The sequence below is a fragment of the Bufo gargarizans genome, chromosome 5, assembly GCF_014858855.1.
Source record: "Bufo gargarizans isolate SCDJY-AF-19 chromosome 5, ASM1485885v1, whole genome shotgun sequence".
In the NCBI taxonomy this organism is placed as follows: Eukaryota; Metazoa; Chordata; class Amphibia; order Anura; family Bufonidae; genus Bufo; species Bufo gargarizans.
Genome location: NC_058084.1, coordinates 77,970,865 through 77,997,600, shown reverse-complemented (window position 1 = coordinate 77,997,600; position 26,736 = coordinate 77,970,865). Strand labels below are relative to the sequence as shown.

Below are 26,736 nucleotides of genomic sequence, written 5' to 3'. Positions count from 1 at the left end.
AAAAGATTCAGGGTAATCTGAAGATGATGAGTGAGAGATATAAGCGTGTGGCGGATAAGAGACGTGTGCCTGGTCCGGACCTGAATGTGGGTGATCTGGTGTGGTTGTCTACAAAGAATATCAAACTGAAAGTTCACTCCTGGAAGTTGGGTCCTAAGTTTATTGGGCCTTACAATATCTTGTCCGTCATCAATCCCGTTGCCTTCCGTCTTGATCTTCCTCAGACTTGGAAGATCCATAATGTTTTTCACAAGTCCCTATTAAAACCTTATGTCCAACCCACTGTACCCTCCTCTTTGCCTCCTCCTCCGATTGTTGTTGATGGTAATCTTGGATTTCAGGTCTCTAGGATTGTGGATTCTCGCATTATCCGCTGTTCTCTCCAGTACCTCGTTCATTGGGATGGTTATGGTCCTGAGGAGAGGATGTGGGTCCCAGTGGCGGACATTAAGGCCACTTGTCTCATTAGGGCTTTCCATAGGTCTCATCCTGAGAAGGTGGGCTCTGAGTGTCCGGAGTCCACCCATAGAGGGAGGGGTACTGTCACTGCCAGTTCTGTGAGAAGGTCTGTTAGACGTTCTTCTCTACCTCTTGCATGACGTTCTTTGTTTTGGTTTCACTTTCTTCATCTCCTTTCCTTCTCCCAGCTGTCACCTATTTGCACTAATTGTCTCCCTTTATATTCCCTCCCATACTGCCTCATTTTGCGGTTTATACTACTTCCTGGATGAGTTGTTCACTGCTGGAGGCTGCTACTGCTGATTCCTCAGATAAGTCTTTTTCCTGTATTTGTGTTTCCTTGCTGGCTTGATTCTAGGTGACCCTGACTCCGTCTGTATTAAGTGCAGGGAGCCGGTGGTTGTGTCCCCTCACTATTATAGGGTTTTCAGGTGTCACACAGTATTAGGTACGTGGGCATGCAATCATCTACCATAAAGACCTTTGCATGAGCATAGCAGTCAGGGAGAGCTCTAGGGGTTTTATAGGGCTCACCCGTATGCTCCTTAGTTTGGGATCAAGCCAGTCGGATGTTTAGTTATAAGTTCCAGCTTTCTGCAACACCACCTGTGACAATGGCAAATCCAAGTATCGAATTGATAACGGTACAAAAGTATTGATTGGGTATCGATAATTCAATACCCGACGCAACCCTAATGTTAGCATGGTCTTATCTTGCCTAATGGGAAATATGGCCCTGTCTTTGACCATAATATGTGCACTTCCTAATAGTGTTGTATACAGACTGTGTTTAAAAGCTGAGAATACATCTTGTAGGGTTGTCACTCAGTTTATTGTTGCTTTGTCGTTTGATTAATAGTCTTCTAGGGATTTTATGTTCACTAGCAATATGAATGAGTAATGTGATCCAGCTGGAAAGGGCTGGGACTAGGTTTCTGGGAGCATAGCCAGAAAGGAAGAACTTTGCTTCTGTAGTCTGTATACGTCACAGTTTATCTGATAAAACGCGGGGGCGCAATAAAGGAGCATAGTTTACAAAGAAGTAATTAGAACTGGGCCATCCTGGAGTTAGTGCAGTGTTACCTTACATGAGCGTTAATATCAAGCTCTATAAAAAAGACCAGCACAATACCAGAGCTGAGGCCACACTTGAACATGGAGCTTCTGTCTGTCCCATCATCCCTGCTGAGTTTTGGGAATGCTACTTGTATAGGGCTTGCTGTTGCCATGGTTTGTCTACTAATTCACTTGGTGAAGAACAGAAAAGGACATAACTACCCTCCAGGACCATTACCCCTACCCTTGGTGGGAAACACTTTCCAGCTGGACTTCAACAACTTACCTGAAAACTTATCCCAGGTAAATCTGCTGTAAGAATGATCATGTGAGCACTTGAGCAAGGGTGGGTGATTATCTAAGTTTGCAGAGTATCCTCCTAAAAGAGAAAGGCCAAAGATAGTGACTTGGATTGGATAGTTGCTCTTCCTCTTCACTGCGGTGTGAAGAATACCACTCCAGGTTTATGCAGAAGATCTGACATGGAAGGACTATCTACAAACTATATTGTTTTCAGTGTCAGGCAACACTTTGCTCATGATGTGCCATTTAGAAATTGAGTGAAGATTCTTGGCAGGATAAATCAGACTTCTGTCTATTTCCTGATGCATTTTTGTAAAATTATATTCAAAATTACATTCATGTCTTAACATACAGCTCATGCAAAGAGACAGGAAATCCCAAATTGATATTCTTTAATCCCTTACTTTGCCCATCGTGTAGTGCACTGGTTACTGAAGCATGCAAGCAGTTTTGCAGTTACCAGATCGGTCCATTGAACAATGGATGGAGCTGTGTAGTTCCGGAATCGGTGCTAATTTGGAGCAGCTGAATAGTGAAGTATCGTACCCCCACTGATCTGATATTGGTACCACTTGGAACCGAGTTTGGGAAATGTTTTTTTACAGTACAAATTAATTTATGAAGTTATTACCCGAAGTCTCGCGAGACTCCGCGAAGCAATAACTTCGGCTCATCGGAGCCAATACAGGTCCTTCTAAAAAAATTAGCATATTGTGATAAAGTTCATTATTTTCTGTAATGTACTGATAAACATTAGACTTTCATATATTTTAGATTCATTACACACCAACTGAAGTAGTTCAAGCCTTTTATTGTTTTAATATTGATGATTTTGGCATACAGCTCATGAAAACCCAAATTTCCTATCTCAAAAAATTAGCATATTTCATCCGACCAATAAAAGAAAAGTGTTTTTAATACAAAAAAAGTCAACCTTCAAATAATTATGTTCAGTTATGCAGTCAATACTTGGTCGGGAATCCTTTTGCAGAAATGACTGCTTCAATGCGGCGTGGCATGGAGGCAATCAGCCTGTGGCACTGCTGAAGTGTTATGGAGGCCCAGGATTCTTCGATAGCGGCCTTAAGCTCATCCAGAGTGTTGGGTCTTGCGTCTCTCAACTTTCTCTTCCCAATATCCCACAGATTCTCTATGGGGTTCAGGTCAGGAGAGTTGGCAGGCCAATTGAGCACAGTAATACCATAGTCAGTAAACCATTTACCAGTGGTTTTGGCACTGTGAGCAGGTGCCAGGTCGTGCTGAAAAATGAAATCTTCATCTCCATAAAGCTTTTCAGCAGATGGAAGCATGAAGTGCTCCAAAATCTCCTGATAGCTAGCTGCATTGACCCTGCCCTTGATAAAACACAGTGGACCAACACCAGCAGCTGACATGGCACCCCAGACCATCACTGACTGTGGGTACTTGACACTGGACTTCAGGCATTTTGGCATTTCCCTCTCCCCAGTCTTCCTCCAGACTCTGGCACCTTGATTTCCGAATGACATGCAAAATTTGCTTTCATCCGAAAAAAGTACTTTGGACCACTGAGCAACAGTCCAGTGCTGCTTCTCTGTAGCCCAGGTCAGGCTCTTCTGCCGCTGTTTCTGGTTCAAAAGTGGCTTGACCTGGGGAATGCGGCACCTGTAGCCCATTTCCTGCACACGCCTGTACACGGTGGCTCTGGATGTTTCTACTCCAGACTCAGTCCACTGCTTCCGCAGGTCCCCCAAGGTCTGGAATCTGTCCTTCTCCACAATCTTCCTCAGGGTCCGGTCACCTCTTCTCGTTGTGCAGCGTTTTCTGCCACACTTTTTCCTTCCCACAGACTTTCCACTGAGGTGCCTTGATACAGCACTCTGGGAACAGCCTATTCGTTCAGAAATTTCTTTCTGTGTCTTACCCTCTTGCTTGAGGGTGTCAATGATGGCCTTCTGGACAGCAGTCAGGTCGGCAGTCTTACCCATGATTGCGGTTTTGAGTAATGAACCAGGCTGGTTCTTTTGCAGGTGTTTAGAGTTAATTAGCGGATTCAGATGATTAGGTTAATAGCTCGTTTAGAGAACCTTTTCATGATATGCTAATTTTTTTAGATAGGAATTTTGGGTTTTCATGAGCTATATGCCAAAATCATCAATATTAAAACAATAAAAGGCTTAAACTACTTCAGTTGGTGTGTAATGAATCTAAAATATATGAAAGTCTAATGTTTATCAGTACATTACAGAAAATAATGAACTTTATCACAATATGCTAATTTTTTTTAGAAGGACCTGTACATTCTAATACTGTACAGAGATCCTGCTCCATACAGTATTGGAACGAAGTTTTATGCAAATAGACTTTGGATGTTTCATCCGAAGTCGATTCGCTCATCCCTAAAGGCCATCAATATCAAAATCATGGATACCTCTTTAAAGGCCAAGCATATTCTGATGTGAAATTTTATTTTTTCCTTTCACTTGCTTACTAAGAACCATAGTTTATTTTTCTTATAGTAATATGAGAGCTTGTTTTTGGTAGATGAGTTGTGCTATTGAGAAACTGTAAAATATTTTTGGGTGTAATATTAAAAAAATATATAATTCTGCCTTTTTTTACAGTATTAAAGATTTATATAAATGTTGTTATGTTTTAGTATTTAAAATAAACTTTTTTATTTTTTCCATTGATGAGGCTGTGACAGAGCTTGTTTTGGTACCATTTTTCAGTACATACAAATTTTAGATCATTTTTGTAAGGTTATAAAAAAAAACAATGGCTATCACTGAAAAGAAAAGACCCTCTTAAATATAACATTTATTAAAATATATATATATATATATATATATATATATATATATATACAGTACAGACCAAAAGTTTGGACACATCTTATCATTCAAAGAGTTTTCTTTATTTTCATGACTATGAAAATTGTAGATTCACGCTGAAGGCATCAAAACTATGAATTAACACATGTGAAATTATATACATAACAAAAAAGTGTAAAACAACTGAAAATATGTCATATTCTAGGTTCTTCAAAGTAGCCACCTTTTGCTTTGATTACTGCTTTGCACACTCTTGGCATTCTCTTGATGAGCTTCAAGAGGTAGTCACCTGAAATGGTCTTCCAACAGTCTTGAAGGAGTTCCCAGAGATGCTTAGCACTTGTTGGCCCTTTCGCCTTCATTCTGCGGTCCAGCTCACCCCAAACCATCTCGATTGGGTTCAGGTCCGGTGACTGTGGAGGCCAGGTCATCTGGTGCAGCACCCCATCACTCTCCTTCATGGTCAAATAGCCCTTACACAGCCTGGAGGTGTGTTTGAGGTTATTGTCCTGTTGAAAAATAAATGATGGTCCAACTAAACGCAAACCGGATGGAATAGCATGCCGCTGCAAAATGCTGTGGTAGCCATGCTGGTTCAGTATGCCTTCAATTTTGAATAAATCCCCAACAGTGTCACGAGCAAAGCACCCCCACACCATCACACCTCCTCCTCCATGCTTCACGGTGGGAACCAGGCATGTAGAGTCCATCCGTTCACCTTTTCTGCGTCGCACAAAGACATGGTGGTTGGAACCAAAGATCTCAAATTTGGACTCATCAAACCAAAGCACAGATTTCCACTGGTCTAATGTCCATTCCTTGTGTTCTTTAGCCCAAACAAGTCTGTTCTGCTTGTTGCCTGTCCTTAGCAGTGTTTTCCTAGCAGATATTCTACCATGAAGACCTGATTCACACAGTCTCCTCTTAACAGTTGTTTTAGAGATGTGTCTGCTGCTAGAACTCTGTGTGGCATTGACCTGGTCTCTAATTTGAGCTGCTGTTAACCTGCGAATTCTGAGGCTGGTGACTCGGATGAACTTATCCTCTGCAGCAGAGGTGACTCTTGGTCTTCCTTTCCTGGGGCGGTCCGCATGTGAGCCAGTTTCTTTGTAGCGCTTGATGGTTTTTGTGACTGCACTTGGGGATACTTTCAAAGTTTTCCCAATTATTCAGACTGACTGACCTTCATTTCTTAAAGTAATGATGGTCACTCGATTTTCTTTACTTAGCTGCTTTTTTCTTGCCATAATACAAATTCTAACAGTCTATTCAGTAGGGCTATCAGCTGACTGATGGTCCCAACCCCATTTATAAGGCAAGAAATCCCACTTATTAAACCAGACAGGGCACACATATGAAGTGAAAACTATTTCAGGTGACTACCTCTTGAAGCTCATCAAGAGAATGCCAAGAGTGTGCAAAGCAGTAATCAAAGCAAAAGGTGGCTACTTTGAAGAACCTAGAATATGACATATTTTCAGTTGTTTCGCATTTTTTTGAAAAGTATATAATTCCACATTTGATAATTCATAGTTTTGATGCCTTTAGTGTGAATCTACAATTTTCATAGTCATGAAAATAAAGAAAACTCTTTGAATGAGAAGGTGTGTCCAAACTTTTGGTCTGTACTGTATATATATACAGTATATATAAACCTGTATATATAAAATCCCCATTCAAAACACAAATAGTAATAAGATGAAATGCACAAATCATCAAGTATCCACAACCAAATGTGTGACTGTCATAGGCCCTCCTATGTAGGTGACTATGATGAAATGGTGATAAATAAATTGGCAATTAAATATCCTGTTTTTAACTCATGGTTATTTGATACTGAGTTACATCCATAGGGAGGCCATATCGACAAGTGGAGTTGGGAAAAGACAACAATCCCTATACTGGTCCCGAGGCTACCCCTGCCTTAAAGTGGAGCATCCACCCCGGTGGCTATACCCTAGGATGTCACCTAGAAGGCCCTAAATAAATCTTTCGATTTGTCTCTAAACGGCTGGGACTGATAGTGTTTATATATCCCTCTGTTGCTTTCTATGCATATGGTCTGTGAATTCTGGCAATGAGTTTTACAGCACCGCGAATGCTAAGAAACATATTTTAATATTTTGGACATTTTTGCATGGGACCACACTGATTATATTTCGTTTTCATTTTTAAATATGATAAATGGGTTTAAAATTTTTAATACAGTTGATTTTTTTAAATATTTTTGTAAACGTAATAATTTTTTTCCTTTTCTTTCAGCCCCCCTAGGGGATTTAAACTTGCAATCATTTGGGTGCTTGTAGCATTGTCACGGATCAGCGGATTTGAACCCACTGTACCACTGACCGGCTATACTCTGGAGGGGCATGTCCAAGCAACTACCTGGTCTTCACTAGAGCTTCTGGTGGTGAGGATAGGCTTGAGCCATTAGGATAGTTGCCAGGGGCTACTCCAGGGCGTAAACCAAGTCAGTGGCAGCTGGTTCAGGCAGACCAGAGGATACCTGGGTGAGTACCGCAAGTACAAGCGTAGTCAGGTAGCAGAGGCGTTACCAGGAGCGACAATGCAGGTCCGAAGGATAAGGTAGAGACGAAGTCAGACAGGCAGAGGATCAGGGCAGGTGGAACAATAGAAGGTCAGGCAATCCAGGTCGGCAACACGAGAGATGAATCAAACAGGCAGGGATCAGACGATAAGCGAAGTCCAGAAACAAAGTACAAGTCAGGAGCCAGTTGTTGTCAGGCTCTTTAGCAAAAGACAAGGACCTTAACACTGAGGCATCTGGGAAAGGGGCTGAACCACTTAAATACCTGCAGGAGAGCCAGGGTTGGTCAGCGAAGTCACCTGACCTAACCCAGCCTGCCCTGGGGTAAGGCGTGCCGCCCCTAGAGCAGGGTAACATGACACCAGCCGAACTCAGACTGTGTCCAGAGCTGAATAGAAGCTGTGGAGCGGAATCCTCAGAAGCAATATCACTTATACGAACAGAGTGTCCCGGACTGCAGCCGCTGTTACAAGCATATACTGCAATACTTCTGCATTGCACTGTAAGTGATTTTTCTGACATCCTATTACTTGCAGTGAGAGGCCTTCAGATTTCAGCCCTCTCCCTCTATCTAATAATGTCTGTAAAGTGCTGCAGAATATATCCGCGATATACAAGTGAGTGAAATAAATAAAAATGTTCACCCTTTTGCTCCTTATATATAATGTTAATGGTAGAATAGACACGGGTGAGAGGAGTGTTTGTTTAGGGATCTGGGACATGCCCCTCCAGGCGCGGTCAAACTGATTGTGTTGGTTACACCACTTGTTTAGAGCCTATGATACAGATTTACCCCCTTTCCCACACAAAGTGCCAGGGACAGCAGTTAATAAGTTCATGCTCACTACAAGCGATTCCTCTTTTCTATAGCATCTTTTTTTTCTCATTTTTCTACAGTTGGGGAAAAAGTATGGAAATATTTTCAGCCTGCAGATATTCTTTGAGAATTCTGTTGTGTTAAATGGGTATGATGCCATCAAAGAAGGACTGGTGACTAAATCAGAGGACACTGCCGACAGACCCTCCATACCAATGTTTGAGCATCTTGGATTGCATAAAGGTAGGTAGGAAATTTTAGTTCTCTCACAGTTTATTGTAATCAGTGATCAGAATAAATCCTTGGATCAATGGCCCATCTCCAGTAATCTACTACATATAATATTTATAGTATTTTTTTTTACAAAAGATACAGCGCCGTTCTTGCCTACTGGAGTACCATGTATGATGATGTAACTTCTATGTACAGTATAGACCAAAAGTTTGGACACACCTTCTCATTCAAAGAGTTTTCTTTATTTTCATGACTATGAAAATTGTAGATTCCCACTGAAGGCATCAAAACTATGAATTAACACATGTGGAATTATATACATAACAAAAAAGTGTGAAACAACTGAAAATATGTCATATTCTAGGTTCTTCAAAGTAGCCACCTTTTGCTTTGATTACTGCTTTGCACACTCTTGGCATTCTCTTGATGAGCTTCAAGAGGTAGTCACCTGAAATGGTTTTCACTTCACAGGTGTGCCCTGTCAGGTTTAATAAGTGGGATTTCTTGCCTTATAAATGGGGTTGGGACCATCCGTTGCCTTGTGGAGAAGTCAGGTGGATACACAGCTGATAGTCCGACTGAATAGACTGTTAGAATTTGTATTATGGCAAGAAAAAAGCAGCTAAGTAAAGAAAAACGAGTGGCCATCATTACTTTAAGAAATGAAGGTCAGTCAGTCCGAAAAATTGAGAAAACTTTGAAAGCGCCCCCAAGTGCAGTCACAAAAACCATCAAGCGCTACAAAGAAACTGGCTCATATGCGGACCGCTCCAGGAAAGGAAGACCAAGAGTCACCTCTGCTGCAGAGGATAAGTTCATCCGAGTCACCAGCCTTAGAAATCGCAGGTTAACAGCAGCTCAGATTAGAGACCAGGTCAATGCCACACAGAGTTCTAGCAGCAGACACATCTCTAGAACAACTGTTAAGAGGAGACTGTGTGAATCAGGCCTTCATGGTAGAATATCTGCTAGGAAACCACTGCTAAGGACAGGCAACAAGCAGAAGAGACTTGTTTGGGCTAAAGTACACAAGGAATGGACATTAGACCAGTGGAAATCTGTGCTTTGGTCTGATGAGTCCAAATTTGAGATCTTTGGTTCCAACCACCGTGTCTTTGTGCGACACAGAAAAGGTGAACGGATGGACTCTACATGCCTGGTTCCCACCGTGAAGCATGGAGGAGGAGGTGTGATTGTGTGGGGGTGCTTTGCTGGTGACACTGTTGGGGATTTATTCAAAATTAAAGGCATACTGAACCAGCATGGCTACCACAGCATCTTGCAGCGGCATGCTATTCCATCCGGTTTGCGTTTAGTTGGACCATCATTTATTTTTCAACAGGACAATGACCCCAAACACGCCTCCAGACTGTGTAAGGACTATTTGACCATGAAGGAGAGTGATGGGGTGCTGCGCCAGGTGACCTGGCCTCCACAGTCACCGGACCTGAACCCAATCGAGATGCTAAGCATCTCTGGGAATTCCTTCAAGACTGTTGGAAGACCATTTCAGGTGACTACCTCTTGAAGCTCATCAAGAGAATGTGCCAAGAGTGTGCAAAGCAGTAATCAAAGCAAAAGGTGGCTACTTTGAAGAACCTAGAATATGACATATTTTCAGTTGTTTCACACTTTTTTGTTATGTATATAATTCCACATGTGTTAATTCATAGTTTTGATGCCTTCAGTGTGAATCTACAATTTTCATAGTCATGAAAATAAAGAAAACTCTTTGAATGAGAAGGTGTGTCCAAACTTTTGGTCTGTACTGTATGTATAGAACAATCGTTGTTCCTTGCAACCCAATAGTCTCTTTTGTGTAAACTGAATAAAATGTTCAAACATTCGAATGGGACAACTCAGGATGTGCAGTGATTTCCTGGGAGGCTGCTGTCTTTGGTATCAGGCTGTCTGGGTGCCATATGCTCTTTTCTGGAGGGAGGTGGCCACATCACTCTGGTGCTGGCCACCATTGGGACCTCCAGTGTCTACCTGCTTTGTCTGCTCACTGCTGGCTTTGGTTTCATGCCTGAAATACTTTAAGGCACCGATACTGACTGGTTTGCTTCTTATACACACTGTTTCTTTGGAGACTGCTTCTCAGCACACAGCATGAGTTAGCTTCGGAACAGTTCTGCACACATGTGCACTGACTGGACCAATTCCACACACCCACTTTCTTTCCCTGCAAAATCCACTTCTCTGGATGTCCTGACTAAGTATCTGGCACTCTCTGCTGCAGCAGTATCTTTGTGTATTACAGACACACATTCCACATACCTGTTATTACACTCCCTACCCATGTTCCACACACACATACATATTTGAACCTCACCCAAATGCTCACATTTTATACTCCATTCCAAGGCTTCCATTCCAAGACCTAATGGGGCATGTCAAAGTTACTTTACCTTGGCCAAAGTATTTCAGGTAGCTTGAGGTGAAGGAAAGTCTAGCTGTGACTCTGCGTTTGGACCATATAGGTTGGGATCCTAATGGCTCAACTATGTTGAAAAGTCAACTGCGTTTTTCAGTGTAAATGTATTGTGGTAAGGTGTACAGTGCTGGAAGGCATGTTGTCCCACTCGGGTACCTCAGATGGGTGAGACAGATAAAATCCAGAGAGTGGCAGTGGTCTCAGCAAAAGCATAGTTTGCTAAGACAGTTTTGTATACATTTTCTGGGCTGGATTTTACTTGGACTGGCAGTTATGCTTGGTAGAGGGAGCTGCCAGTCCACACTCTTCCGGCACAGGTATTCCCTTTCACCTGAGGTGTGCGCACGTGAGGCCTGCTCTAATCAGGCTGTGATAAAGCACCTCCTGGTGTGTCAGTCAGGGGAGTGTGTGTTATCAAAAATTCATCGTGCAACAGAGGCCTGCTGGAGTCTCTGGGAGAGTGGTCTCAGCCAGGCTGGCTGAGGGGCCACGGGGCTAGGTGTTAGCCGCAACGTTGGGGGACTCTGCGAGGTTCGGGACCAGAGACAGGCGGACTTCTGGGTCACAATCCTCCAAAAGGACTGGACTTTGTTACAGCCTAGGAAGTGCTGGAGCACAGGCTGGAAAAGCCGCATGGTTGTACCGTGTGTGAACGGTGTTATAAGTGAGGTAGGAATACTCCTGTTTAGTTAGAGCCCAGACGGGCAAGGTGTTTGTTTTGTTGTTTTGTGTTTTGTTTTGTGAAAATAAACCTCACGTTTGGACTTGCAACCCGGCTGTTGTGGAGATGATTGTGAGAATGAACCCCGAACAAAAGCTAATCCCTCACAGTATGCAGAAACTATAAAACTATATACTGTATGGTTTTATATCTGACATGTATATAATGTACAGTGGAATTTGGCAGCATATTCAGAAATGTGTAATTTAAATATTTATTTTGTACATGGTGTTAACTCGGTGCTTTAACATAGCTCAGTAGGTTTACTTGCAGATGTTAACAAGTTATACAGTATGCACACATGTTGATATTTGCCTAGGTGTTGAAATTACTCGAAATTTTATGAGCCAGTTGCACAACACTAAGAGCAAGTTTGATTTACTTTAGTATGCCTTGTAATATAGAACTGAGTCTGTAGCTCAGAGGTCGCCAACTTATGCTTGTTCACTAGATACTTCCAAATATGACAAGATGTTATTTTTTTTTTTATGATTAAAGGGAATATGTCACCATGACCTTGGACTATTATCTGCAGTAATACAGATATAGTATTGCATATAATAATTAGAGATTAGTGAAGTATTAGAAATTTCAATTCGACTGCTTCGCCAAAATTGACAAATTACATTTTTTATCACGAAGCGCATTTCTTTGTAAGTAGTGGTTGTAATGACTAATTGCGCCACTGCCCATCATTGTGCACCTCAGATGCCGTGTTCATACATGACTGATGTAAAAAACTAAATAAAAATAATCATACTTATTTGACCCATTTGCTCGAGACTGGCTGCCATCTTTCTTGAAGATCTGGCGTGAAATCTCACGCTGCCCGAGAGGATGTCATCACACCGGCCGCCGTGGTGACGTCATATGTCACAGCGCACAGGATTTTGTGCGAGATCTTCAAGCAAGATGGTGGCGGCTGGCCTGTCGTGAGCAAATCGATCAGGTAAGTATGATTTAATATATTTTTTTTACACTATTTCAGGGTAAATCGATTCACTACCACGAAGCATGAGGAAATTCGCCTTCGTGTCTAATCGAATTTATCCTAAAATTCGGATCGAAGTCCACTTCAAGGGCTTTGATTCGATCAAAACTAATAATAAGTCCAAATCTCTATCTTTTTATTTTATTACAGCACCCTGTTCCCCTGCTGTCAGCACTGAAAGCTGCACTGAAATACACGGTCCGCATGCACCGCAGTCCTGACAATGTATTTCAGCGCAGCTGTGAGCACTGACAGAGAGGGAAGGGGAGGGGGGGAGCACTAGGAAAATAAAAAATTGTGATCTGAATTCCTTATCTCTAGTACTACTCATGTCATGTACTACTGCAGATTATATTGATGCAGATCGTGATTAAAGATTCCCTTTAAGTGCATCTCCAGGCATTTTCCATTTGGAAGGAAAGAGCAGCAGTGATCAGATCGGCATCAGAACCACAGTGGCAAAGGGATTGTGATTCATATATAAAACATGTACTATTGCTGGAAATCTTTTTAAAGGGCATCTGTCAGAAGATTTGCACCTATGACACTGGCTGACCTGTTACATGTGTGCTTGCAGCTGAAGACATCTGTGTTAGTCCCATGTTCATATGTGTCTGCGCTGCTGAGAACTATTTTGTTTTAAAATATGCAAATGAGCCATTAGGAGCAACGGGGGCGTTTCCGTTACACCTAGAGGTACTGCCAAGCGCACATGTAATAGGTCAGCCAGTTTCACAGGTACAAACCTGCCCACAGATTTCCTTTAATGACCTACAGTATCTGTTGTCCTGCTGGTGGTCTAGATAAGGCAGGATAGAGAAATGTAGGAAGGAAATGTGTATTTGACTTGACCAACTGTTGGAGAGTCATCTACAGGGGTCCCAAGAGCCACACATAGATTCCAGGTAACCTCTGTAGCTAGATTGCTCAAAGACAAATGCAGCAGTACTAAGAATGTTTGTAATGTATGTTTTTACAAATTTAGATATTTGAAATAAAAGTGGCCATACAGAATAGATGAGTGTTGGTGGTACCAGCAGAACATCGAATGTGCATTAGGGATGTCCACAACTCTCATTTGACAGCAGATGTTGGGAGAAAGAAGGATCAGCCAGTTCACTTTTAACATGTCTAATACTTTTGTGCTCACACAAGACAAGATATAGGTAGTTTCACATCTGCTGTAAAGGTAATCTGGTAGCCTGTTTGGGTAGAGTTACCCTATCCGGTATATACTATAATGGGATCCCCATTGGATCTCATTCAGGCATGTAGCTAAAGGCTCATGGGCCCTAGTACAAAAGTTCAGCTTGGGCCCCCCTTCCCTCAGTGCTTTGTGGCCAGGGGACAGGGGAGCGCATAGCCTGCTTGAGGCAAAAATTGAAACAGCACCGCCCCACCATGCCAAATTCTTGACCTAATCTCTTCCCTCCAGCCAGAGGACTAACTTGAACATTCTGGGCTTCAGTCCAAGATCTATAACAGAGTGCTCCTAGCATGTCTTCTTATGCGGCACAAGGGTCTTTGGGCCCCCTCAGGCTCCTGGGCCCGGTAGCAACTGCTACCTCTGCACCCCCTATAGCTACGCCCTTGATCTCATTATAGTCAATGGAGATGTGGAGTTGCCCGGCATTGTGTAGCAGTATCCGGCTATGCCGGCTACGTTAAATCCAGTAGTGTGTTTCTCTGCCATATCAGACTAGTGGATTACCTTTACAACAGCTGCCAACAAAAATGTCTAAATTAATCTCTTTTCCCCATTGAGAATACGTGCATTTGAAACCTGTATATCTGGTAAAGGAAATAGGTTCTTGACAATAACCAAAGACAATTATCTTTCCCAACTGGACCAGGACCCAACTAGAGGGATGGCTATACTGGACTTAGTACTAATCAATAGACCTGAAGGTGTCAGCCTTTTATAGATTGAAGAGGGGGGAGTTGCAAAGAGCGATGAGGAGAAAGCAAAGCTATTAAATATTTTTGTCTCCACTGTATTCACTGAGGAAAATAAACAGATGAAATGCAGAATGTAAAAGTAAATTCCCCATTAAAGGTGCCCTGTGTGACCCAGGAAGAAGTACAGCGGCCTCTTAAAAAGATTAAAATAGACAAATCACCAGGAGCAGATAGCATACACCCCTATATCCTAAGACTCTATACCGACAGGGAGTGTTCCACAGGATTGGCGTATAGCAAATATGGTGGCAATATTCAAAAAAGGGTTAAAAACAGAGCCCAGAAACTATAGGCCGTTAAGTCTAGCATCTGTCGTGGGTAAACTGTTTTAAGGTTTTATAAGAGATGCTATCTTAGAGCTCCTCAATGAAAATAAGCAAATAACGCCATATCAGCATGGCTTCATGAGGGATCGGTCATGTCAAATTTAATCAGTTTCTATGAGGAGGTAAGTTCTACACTTGACCGCGGCAAGTCAATGGATGTCGTATATCCTCACTTCTCCAAAGTATTTGATACTTTTCTACATAAAAGGTTAGTACATAAAATGAAAATACTTGGGGTGGGAGAAAATATCTGTATGTGTGAAATGTTTGTTTGGCTCAGTAATAGAAAACAGAGAGTGGTTATCATTACTGTAAGAGAAGTGAGACTAGGGTACTCTCTGCCTGAAAAGTTCAAGTGGAGCCTGGATGTATTTCTGGAGTGTAATAATATTACAGGCTATAGCTACTAGAGAGGGGTCGTTGATGCAGGGAGTTATTCTGATTGCCTGATTGGAGTCGGGAAGGAATGTTTTTCCCCTGAAGTGAGCAAAATTGGCTTCTACCTCACAGTTTTTTTTTGCCTTTCTCTGGATCAACTTGCAGGATAACAGGCCGAACTGGATGGACAGATGTCTTTTTTCAGCCTTACAAACTATGTTACTATGTGTATGGGGTTCAGGAGTAATAGCTGTCAGTCAAAACAGGACTATCTAATGTGAATATGTTCTCATACCTTTTTGTGTGAAGAATTTTGCACCTAATTTGAACCAAATTAGGTGCCAGCCAAAGCACAATCGGTTTTATAGGAAGAAGTTGTCCTGTTCCTGAGGGGCGGTCCACAATTTTTTATAATTGTGAGCAATGTATAGGGGGGTTGGCAAGAAGATCAGGCTGCTGGTTGACATGAGTAGGCAGTGAGCCAATTCTGATTTTACCGCAATTCAGCGGCAATGTTATATGAGACTTGGGCTACTTTCACATCTGCGCTTCTTACTTCTGTTCTTTTGCTCCATTATAGAACAAAAATAAAGGAAGTGCCAGAGTCGGTACATAACTGATGCAAACGGAGCCTAACAGACTCCATTGTCTATATATGGGTTCATTAGGTTTCCGTTCAGGAGAACTTTTTTGTAATTTTTATCCGCACTTTTTAATGAATTCTGTTATGGAAGCCCCGAACGGAGCTTCCTACGCAGGAGTGAAAACAGCCTTAACAGCTTTACATGTGCAGATTATTGGATAGATTATCTGGAATGAATGCTCCTGCAATCGCTCGTTCCCAACAATCTGCCCGTGTAAAGGTACCACAGATCACCACTCGTTTATTGGGTGATCCCGTCGTTTGTGCAGGTACCTAGATTATCATTTCTGGGCAGCTTTCTTATGCCCAGAAACAATACAGCTGTATGAGGACAAGCAATCACAATAGTAATTCCCTCATCCTCACACCATGGAGGCGATCACTGCATGTAAATGTAGCGGTGTCCTCCACTGTACAAGCAGCCAACTGTCGGGAAAAAAGCTCTTCCTTCCTGACAATCTGCTGTTCCTCGGCGCGTGTAAATGCGTCTTTAGTGTAATGAAAAGAGCAGAGCCCTACTGGAAGTGCCATTGTGTCATGTCACACTTAATGTCAGCACTGATTAGCTCAATGGGGACGGATCCGTTTTCACTGACACAATCTGGCACAAAAGAAAACAGATCCGTCCTCTATTGACTTTTAATGGTGTTCAAGACGTTTTGGCTATGTTAAAGATAATACAAACGGATCCGTTCAGAATGTTGTGTTATCTGAACGGATCCGTCCATGACGGATCCGCACAAAACGCTAGTGTGAAAGTAGCCTTACATGTAATGTGCCCACCTTACCAATGCTTGAGCATGCACATTTATGATGTGGTCATAGGGGCTAGTTGACAAGTCAGTATAAATCGAGCTTTGGTTTAGAAAACACTTTCTGAAGAAAACATTGGAAGGGATCGTCCACTTTGCAGTTCACTTCATTAAAGGATCTTAATTCAGAGTGCAAAACTATGGTAAAAGTATTGAACAGTTTAGAAATTGATTGTACTGCTCAGCGTACCAAAATGACTCACCCCTTACCCCACATATTGGCTATTTAAGACTTTACTGCTTTCTTACTGGCAATAAGCCCTTAAGAACCAGGGATTTTTTTTGTTTATTTTAGCCCCCTCCGCCTCTCTCCCAAGAGCCATTCACTACATTTTTCATTTACATAGTCATGAGGATTTATTTTTAAAGGAAAGGTTTTAATGCCACTGTTTATTATACACTTCTCAACATTGAAATTGCAACACCAAGAAGGACCATAGCAAGAAGAAAGCCATATGGTTATGCAAATTGAGAAAGTAGCAGGTATCACTAAGATCTGCACATGATCAAATTTTCAAGCACCTAGCTCCAATCTGTGTCATTTCGGAGGGGCATAACAGCTAGATTGAAAGCAAAGTTTTTAGCCACATGAAACTTTACTAGTAGGATGAAGTCGGATGGAATGGTTGTGTGATGCCTTCTGTTTATCCACGTCCCATAGAGACCTTGGTTTATCATTCTGACAGATTACTGCAGCCACTGGGACCGCAGGGGTGCAATGTGTGAGTACGGTGGACCGATGGGTGTAGTAGTTATTACTTTCGGTTGTGCAGGGAAGGATAGCACCAGATTTCTTAGGGGCACACTCTGGTGTTGAGGGATCTCTTGCCAGATGTTGGTGGTGCCCTTTGTGGAATGGTTTTAGGTGCATGGAGGTGCTTGGGTGCAAAGGAGGTGTAGAAATGAAGAGAAGTCAGTTCTTACAAATAATTGGAACGTTTACTAATAATCAATTGCCTTGAGGTAGATGTACAAGTTTATTGGCATGGCAGAGGTAGTTATAATCCATATAAAGCACATTCATTTCAGACCTCACTTCTGCTACAATTCCTGGTAACAGGCTCAGTTGTGGTACAACAGGCTTCCTTTAGCTGGTATGAGAGTCCCTTATCTGTGCAAAATCAGTCACTGGTCCACTTGCAAACAGCCAGGTACTGGATATAATATAAACTTATCATGTTTTTGGCAACCTACAGGGTGGTTCTCCCTAACGGCAGGCCATCTGCTCCATTCTTTGAACTGGTTGCCATCAAAACGGATCCACACGTTCCATAGAGGAATGTGGAATTATGCGCTTAGTTGTCATGTTGTGTCCACGTGCTTTGAGGCTTCTCCTGGTCACTAGGTGCTGTGGAGTCCATAAGCAATGACTGCTGCTATCACCACTAGACTAGCTGTATATCCACAGTTACTCTGGTCTGTGTTTTTGATATCTTCTCCTCCAAACTCCTTCCTGTGTCTAGCCTGTCCCTTCTAGTGGTGACTAATATGTAATGGCTTACCAGCCTGCTATTTGCAGCTACATCTATATAAACCATACAAAGGCATGCTTAACCCTTAGGATACCGGAATGTTTTTCATTTTTGCGTACTAATTTTTCTTCCCTATCTTCCTTAAGCCATAACTTTTTTATATTTCCGTTCATGTAGCTGTATGAGGGCTATTTTTTTTGCGGGACAAATTCTGCTTTCTAATGATACCATTAATTATGGCATACAATGTAGTGGGAAGCGGTAAAAAAAAATTCCATATGGGGTGGAACTGGAAAAAAACGCTATTCCTCCACCATTTCATGGGCTAAATAGTGTAAAAATAAATGTAATCTTAATTATTTTTTTTTACATCCCCATATTCTGACCCCCATAACGTTTTTTATAGTTACTTTATATCTACTTTATATCTACTCATTTTTTGCGGTGCGCCCTCCTCAACTTTCTCCGCTCCGTTCTCCTTGTAGGTGCGAGTCCCAGAGGTGGGTCCCGCACCTATCAGACAATGGGGGCATATTCTAGCGATATGCCCCCATTGTCTAAGATGGGATAACCCCTTTAAGGCTATGGCAACATGGTGACCCTGGTGGTGTGATGCCTGTTGCAGCCAGGATCACTGAGTAGTGGTGATCCTATAGAAATGCATGGGATCGCTGCAACAGTCTCAGGAAACCAAACATGGCTGAATTTCTTGCGACTGCTGAGGTGATCCCATTGATTTCTATGGGATCATCACTACCCAGTGATGCTGGCCGTGACAGGCGTTGCGCGGCCAGTGTCACCATGTCGACCTAGCCTAAAAGGAAAGTTGTCAGAAGATGCATAATATAGACAGAAACCCTCATTACAAACAACTGTTTTAGGCCTCATGCACACGACCGTTGTGTGCATCCGTGGCCATTGTGCCGTTTTTCTGTTTTTTTTCGCGGACCCATTGACTTTCAATTTTGCAGCCGCATCCGTGATCAGTGTATCCTGTCCGTTAAAAAAATATGACCTGTCCTATTTTTTGGACGGACAACGGTTAACGGACCCATTCAAGTCAATGGGTCCGTGAAAAAACCGTGATCTGTGATCCGTGGCTGTAGGTTACTTTCATACAGATGGATCCGAAGATCCGTCTGCATAAAAGCTTTTTCAGAGCTGAGTTTTCACTTAGTGAAAACTCAGATCCGACAGTATATTCTAACACAGAGGCGTTCCCATAGTGATGGGGACGCTTCTAGTTAGAATATACTACGAACTGTGTACATGACTGCCCCCTGCTGCCTGGCAGAACCCGATCTCTTACAGGGGGCTGTGATCCGCACAATTAACCCCTCAGGTGCCGCACCTGAAGGGGTTAATTGTGCGTATCATAGCCCCCTGTAAGAGATCCGGGGCTGCCAGGCAGCAGGGGGCAGACCCCCCTCCCTCCCCAGTTTCAATTTCATTGGTGGCCAGTGCGGCCCCCCTCCCTCCCTCTATTGTATTTATAACATTGGTGGCCACTGTGCGCCCCCCCGGCCCCCCCTCCCTCCCTCTATTGTATTTATATCACTGGTATCACTGGTGGCCAGTGTGGACCCCCCCCGGCCCCCCCTCCCTCTACTGTATTTAACTCATTGGTGGCACAGTGTGCGGCCCCCTCTCCCTCCCTCTATTGTATTTAACTCATTGGTGGCACAGTGTGCGGCCTCCCCCCCGATCATTGGTGGCAGCGGAGAAGCATCATACTTACCTGCTGGCTGCTGCGCTGTCTGTGACCGGCCGGGAGCTCCTCCTACTGGTAAGTGACAGATCATTAAGCAATGCACTGCACAGACCTGTCACTTACCAGTAGGAGGAGCTCCCGGCCGGTCACAGACATCGCAGCAGCCAGCAGGTAAGTATGATGCTTCTAATATTGCTAAGTAACCATGGCAACCAGGACTGCAGTAGCGTCCTGGTTGCCATGGTTACCGATCGGAGCCCCAGCGATTAAACTGGGACTCCGATCGGAACTCTCCGCTGCCACCAATGATCGAGGGGGGAGGCCGCACACTGTGCCACCAATGAGTTAAATACAATAGAGGGAGGGAAGGGGGGCCGGAGGGGGGCCACACAGTGTGCCACCAATGAGTTAAATACAATAGAGGGAGGTAGGGGCCGCACACTGTGCCACCAATGAGTTAAATACAATAGAGGGAGGGAGGGGGGGCCGCACACTGTGCCACCAATAAGTTAAATACAATAGAGGGAGGGAGGGGGAGCCGGGGGGGGGGGCGCACACTGTGCCTCTAATGATAACACACTGGCCACCAATGATATTCAAACTGGGGAGGGAGGGGTGTCTGCCCCCTGCTGCCTGGCAGCCCCTGATCTCTTACAGGGGTATATGATACGCACAATTAACCCCTTCAGGTGCGGCACTTGAGGGGTTAATTGTGCGTATCATAGCCCCCTGTAAGAGATCGGGTGCTGCCAGGCAGCAGGGGGCAGTCATGTACACAGTTTGTAGTATATTCTAACTAGAAGCGTCCCCATCACCATGGGAACGCCTCTGTGTTAGAATATACTTATAATTTAACGATGTAACTCAAATCCGACGGTATATTATAACATAGAGGCGTTCCCATGGTGACGGGGACGCTTCAAGTTAAAATATACCATCGGATTGGAGAAAACTCAGATCCGATGGTATAAAAGGGACTCCTGACTTTACATTGAAAGTCAATGGGGACGGATCCGTTTGCAATTGCACCATATTGTGTCAACGTCAAACGGATCCGTCCCCATTGACTTGCATTGTAATTCAGGACGGATCCGTTTGGCTCCGCACGGCCAGGCGGACACCAAAACGACTTTTTTTTCATGTCCGTGGATCCTCCAAAAATCAAGGAAGACCCACGGACGAAAAAACGGCCACGGATCACGGACCAACGGAACCCCGTTTTGCGGACCGTGAAAAAATACTGTCGTGTGCATTAGGCCTTACTCTGAAACATAATGAGTGGGCGCTGGGAGGCTCTTCTTCGACTTCTCCGTGCCTGGCTCCCATGACAAGTCTCTCCCTGTAGCTGATCCCTGCTCATTTTGATCTATATTTTCTCTGAAGCTCTGCAGTGTAAGTTCTGATGCACACGACTGTAGTTTTGGTTTGCAAAAAATGTGGATCGGATGCGGACCCATTTTTTTCAAGGGAACTGCAAAAGATGCAGACAGCACACCATGTGCCATCCACATCAGTATGTCTGTTCCGCGGCCCCACAAATAAAAAGGAAAACGTCCTATTCTTGTCCATTTTGCGGACAAGAATAGGCATTGAAACAGGTGGCGCGACCTGTGGAAGGGGAAAATGCGGGATGCGCACGACCAGTCTCCATATTTTGTGGATCCGTGATTTGTGGACCGCAAACCGCGTGGATGAGGCCCCACACATAGATTTTTGTAACGGGAGAGTCTGTCAGTATTTTGTGCTGTTATGGTTTGGGCAGAAGGAATCTCCTGACAGTTTCCCAATAAGCTTATCAAGGCAGCCTCAGACTGAACTTGTAACATCCTCACCTTCTGCAGCCCAGGTACCTATCAGCTGATTTATGAAGAAAATGTAGAACGTGACCTCATAGTCTCCTGTTTGTAAGAGTCACACAGGAAAATGCAAACATTATGTCATCCTGATAGGTTACAGCTCAAAGTTCAGCTCTTGGATATAAAGAAATGATTCCTCGTGCATTACATCACTGTTGAAATAGTCAAATGTATCATCAGTAACGCTGTCAGCATGACACATCAGAAAACAGACCGGCAAGATGAAGTTTTAATATTTTAGCAACGTATTCTGCAAGAATGTGTAATGTGTTGTAGTAAAAGTAGACAAACTTACCCTCCATCAAAAAAAAAAAAAAAAAAAGAAATTACGGCTGGATTCATCTATGCCATTATTGATACAATTTTTAGAGCTCAACCATCACATTTGAGACCCATCAGAGGAGCAATCTATTATAGCTTTCTCTGTTATTGTACTACATCTGTCATCTGGCGTACATGAGCTGGCTGTGTTATACCACTGACACCGGCAGAGGCAGGGATTAGACTACTTTCAGACTCGCGTTTTGTACGGATTCTTCTGCATCCGTTCAGAATGGATCCGTTTGTATTATCTGTAACGTAGCCAAGACGGATCCGTCTTGAACACCATTGAAAGTCAATGGAGGACGGATCCGTTTTCTATTGTGCAAGATTGTGTCAGAGAAAACGAATCCGTCCCCATTGACTTACATTGTGTGTCAGGACGGATCCGTTTGGCTCAGTTTCATCAGACGGACACCGCAGGCAGCGTTTTGGTGTCTGTCTCCAAAGCGGAATGGAGACTGAACTGATGCAAACTGATGCATTCTGAGCGGATTCTTTTCCATTTAGAATGCATTAGAATGCAAACTGATCCGTTTTGGACCGCTTGTGAAAGCCCTGAATGGATCTCACAAACGGAAAGCCAAAACGCCAGTGTGAAAGTAGCCTTACTCCAATAGTGACTGTTAGACAAAAGTAGGCGTCTTCTCTGTCTAACTACTCTGTCCCTCTCTTTACACGATGAGGTCGGAGCAGGTTCTGAGCAGTTTTCATGGCAGCCAGAGGCCTAGTGAAGGCTCCCAAGCCTGTCATTATAGTACTCCTATTATACCCTGTATAAGGCAGGGTGTAGTAGAATACTAGCAACGAGTGGTGTAACTAGAAAAGGCTGGCTCCATAGCAAATATTTGAATGGGCTCCCTTCTGCCACAAGCAACTTTCCCGTAACCCCCACCCCCACTGTTGGTCCATGCTGGACAGGAGCAGGAGTCAAGAGTGTACTTTACAGTATGCCGCCCTGTATGTCCCCTTAGTGCCCCACACAGTAGTTATTCCCCCCTTAGAGCCCCCTTTACAGTAGTCATACCCCCTTAGTACCACCCACAGTTGAATGCTCCCTTAGTGCCCCCACACTGTACTTATGCCCTGTAAGTGTCCCTACACAGGAGCTATGCCCCCTTAGTAGCCCTTGACAGTAGAATATCCCCTTAGTGCCCCCACAGAGTAGTTTTGCCCCCTTTGTGCCGTTCTTACAGAAGTGTTGGTCTCTTACTGCCTCGTTACAGTACTGCTGACCCCTTAGTGCCTTCCTTACAGTAGTGTTCACCTCTTAGTGCCCCCTTACAGTAGTGCTGCCCCCTTAGTGTCCCCCTTAAATTAGTGCTGGCCATTTAGTGCCTCCCTTACAGTAGTGCTGCTCCTTTAGTGCCCCCCTTTTAGTAGTGCTGGCCCCTTAGTGCCCCTTAGAGCTCCCCTTACAGTAATGCTACATCCTTACAAGTGCCCCCTTAAAGTTGAGATTAATTAACTCTATTGGCTTAGATTAATTAACTCTTCAGATTAATATTAGATAGGATATCATTCTTAACCATTAGACTGCATGTAGAATTACATGCCAGTTCCCATCTGCAATGCGCAACCCCCCAGGGCCCCTATCGCGTCCCAGGTGTAGTAGGCGTTCAGCCAAACAATGGGCAGGCTTTGTCTTGGTTCCAGCAGGCTTTAGCATAAACTGGCAGGCAAACTAAACCTTGCTTTATCTCTTTCTCTGCTGTACTGACAGGCTTGCTTAAAAACGTTGTTTTCCTTCTTCATGTTGCACTAAACTCTGCTTAAGTTTGGTTTCTGTACTTCTGACTTGTTCTGGTATCCTTGGATGGGGTGCCGTTGACTGTTATTCCCCTCCTGACACTCAGTAAAACTTATCTTCAGCTGAAGAATTATTCCTCTTGCTGATTTCTCTTATGGTGACCGAAGAACTATTCCTCTGGCCCCTATGGCTTACAGACATCTTTCTTCATGGCCAGCAGAGCTTAGGGTGCTCTGGCTGGCATAGGCACGCCTGATTGTGCCCCTGCTCATACACCACCTGTCTAGCTTAGAACTAGAACTAGACCTAACTGGAAACTTCTGCCCCACCCTTCCGGCAGGAAGCAAGACTGGCCCACTTCTGCCCAGAGGGGGGAGAATGAAATGGTGAGTTCCATTCTATTGTATACAGTATAGCTCTGCCATTTACACTGACACCTGCTGGTGAACCAGGCATATGGAATAAACAGTTGCATAGAAAGATTATATCATGGCACAATGTTGAAGACCTGGGTGTAGGAGTGGTAACATCACTCTGGTGTGTTATACATCTTTTTTCCAATTTTGACCTTATTCAGGGCAGTACAACATCTGTAATTTATAGATAAGAGATTTTACCAAAATAAGTTTTGGGTCCAATTCTAGAGAATCAATTAGCAGATTTGATTTGGGTGTGAATGAATTCAACCTGAATCAAAAGTGCTTATGTTGCCCTGAAAAGTCATGTATGACACTCTGAGGTGTTCTAGGACTGTATCCAACCCTTTTCAAGCTCTTCAACTTCAAGACAGCATTAGTAATGTCACAGTCACAGTGACATATGGCTATGGGTAAATGGCTGGTAGCCGGTGGTAACAAGTCGCTTGTTTAATAACTCATTGCATCAGATTTTGTTTTAAATTAAAATATGGTTCATGCATGATCCCTTTTTGGTGGCAGAAAAAGGTGTCTTCTGACCTGTAAAATGATGACTGCTATTTTGAGAAATTTGTCTGAACCCAAATGCAGTTGTAATATGAATCTCTTGGAAATTTGAGACAAATTTAACTCATGTAGAATTAATTTGATCCTCTCTAGTAATGCATTCATGTTTTCCTTCAACCAGGGCAAATATTCAGCTCCAGTCCTGTATTTAAATTCACAGGCAGTAACTTGTCGGTGCCCTCCTGACATTGAGAACATGAGACATATGCCCTGCTAGAACCGTACCCTAGATATTCTCCTGGGTTTTCTGGTAAAATATGTACAGTATATGATTTTGATTACAATTTCCTTCGGCACGCTGGGTGCAGAGTTTAGAAATATGTCACCGGCACTCCAGCTGAGCTCCATTCTCTTCCACTATAGTTCCCATTGATCTAGAAGTGTGACATGCCGTCTACACAGTCAGTGGTCTGAGTGGTGATGTTTGCAGGCACGACCACTACCACTACTGAGGTTGGCTGGCAGTGGATATCGATGGCACATAAAACTTTCTGAAGGGAGAAGGGAGCTCCACACTGGAACTGGACTGCTGGTGACTGGTGAGTTTTTTTTAAAGCCCTGCAAATGAAAAGGGATTGCTGGTCTTGTAAAATTCTACATATGTGACATGGTAATATGTTCTGTGTCAATCAATTGTACAGGACCTTCTGATTAACATCTGGTGTTTCTCAGGGATTGCATTCAATAGGTATGGTCAATATTGGAAGGAGCAAAGACGATTCGTCCTATACACTTTGAGAAACTTTGGAATGGGAAAGAAAACTATGGAAGAGCGTATCAGTGAAGAAGCTGGCTACCTCTGCTCTGCTTTTCAGGCAACTAATGGTAATTAAAATATAAATTTGTATTAAAAAGAGTAAAATGCAATGGGGTGTTTTAAAACATTTTTTTTTAGCTACTTTTTAGTCATTAAAATAGTGTGTTGGCCATGGGCAGGGTCTATGCAGCCCAATAGATTTTAAAGAGCATTCGTCAGCATGATCAAGCCTAGTAAACCAGGCATACTGCTTAGTATGGTTGATGATGTTGACTACACCAATGTCTAGCCCTGAAATCTTGTGCATAACTCCTACAGTCGGGTCCATAAATATTGGGACATCGACACAATTCTAAATTTTTTAGCTCTATACACCACCAGAATGGATTTAAAATAAAACGAACAAGATGTGCTTTAACTGCAGACAGTCAGCTTTAATTTGAGGGTATTTACATCCAAATCAGGTGAACGGTGTAGGAATTACAACAGTTTGCATATGTGCCTCCCACTTGTTAAGGGACCAAAAGTAATGGGACATAATCATAAATCAAACTTTTAATTTTTAATACTTGGTTGCAAATCCTTTGCAGTCAATTACAGCCTGAAGTCTGGAACGCATAGACGTCACCAGACTCTGGGTTTCATCCCTGGTGATGCTCTGCCAGGCCTCTACTGCAACTGTCTTCAGTTACTGCTTGTTCTTGGGGCATTTTCCCTTCAGTTTTGTCTTCAGCAAGTGAAATGCATGCTCAATTGGATTCAGGTCAGGTGATTGACTTGGCCATTGCATAACATTCCACTTCTTTCTCTTAAAAAACTCTTTGGTTGCTTTTGCAGTATGCTTTGGGTCATTGTCCATCTGCACTGTGAAGCGCCGTCCAATGAGTTCTGCAGCATTTGGCTGAATATGAGCAGATAATATTGCCCGAAACACTTCTGAATTCATCCTGCTGCTTTTGTCAGCAGTCACATCATCAATAAATACAAGAGAACCAGTTCCATTGGCAGCCATACATGCCCACGCCATGACACTACCACCACCATGCTTCACTGATGAGGTGGTATGCTTAGGATCATGAGCAGTTCCTTTCCTTCTCCATACTCTTCTCTTCCCATCACTCTGGTACAAGTTGATCTTTGTCTCATCTGTCCATAGGATGTTGTTCCAGAACTGTGAAGGCTTTTTTAGATGTCGTTTGGCAAACTCTAATCTGGCCTTCCTGTTTTTGAGGCTCACCAATGGTTTACATTTTGTTGTGAACCATCTGTATTCACTCTGGTGAAGTCTTCTCTTTATGTTGAGTTTGACACACATACACCTACCTCCTGGAGAGTGTTCTTGATCTAGCTAACTGTTGTGAAGGACGTTTTATTCACCAGGGAAAGAAT

At 43.3% G+C, this 26,736-nt stretch overlaps 1 protein-coding gene across 1 annotated transcript in view; it reads left to right on the top strand.

The window, feature by feature from the left end:
* Nucleotides 1-1,460: 1,460 nt before the first annotated feature.
* Nucleotides 1,461-26,736, top strand: part of LOC122938404 (cytochrome P450 2D15-like) — a 52,078-nt gene continuing 26,802 nt past the window's right edge. The window contains exons 1-3 of the mRNA XM_044293885.1: nt 1,461-1,818; nt 8,077-8,239; nt 25,263-25,415. Of these exons, the coding sequence (XP_044149820.1) occupies nt 1,615-1,818; nt 8,077-8,239; nt 25,263-25,415 (520 nt within the window). The 5' untranslated portion in view covers nt 1,461-1,614. The remainder of the gene's footprint in view (nt 1,819-8,076; nt 8,240-25,262; nt 25,416-26,736) is intronic.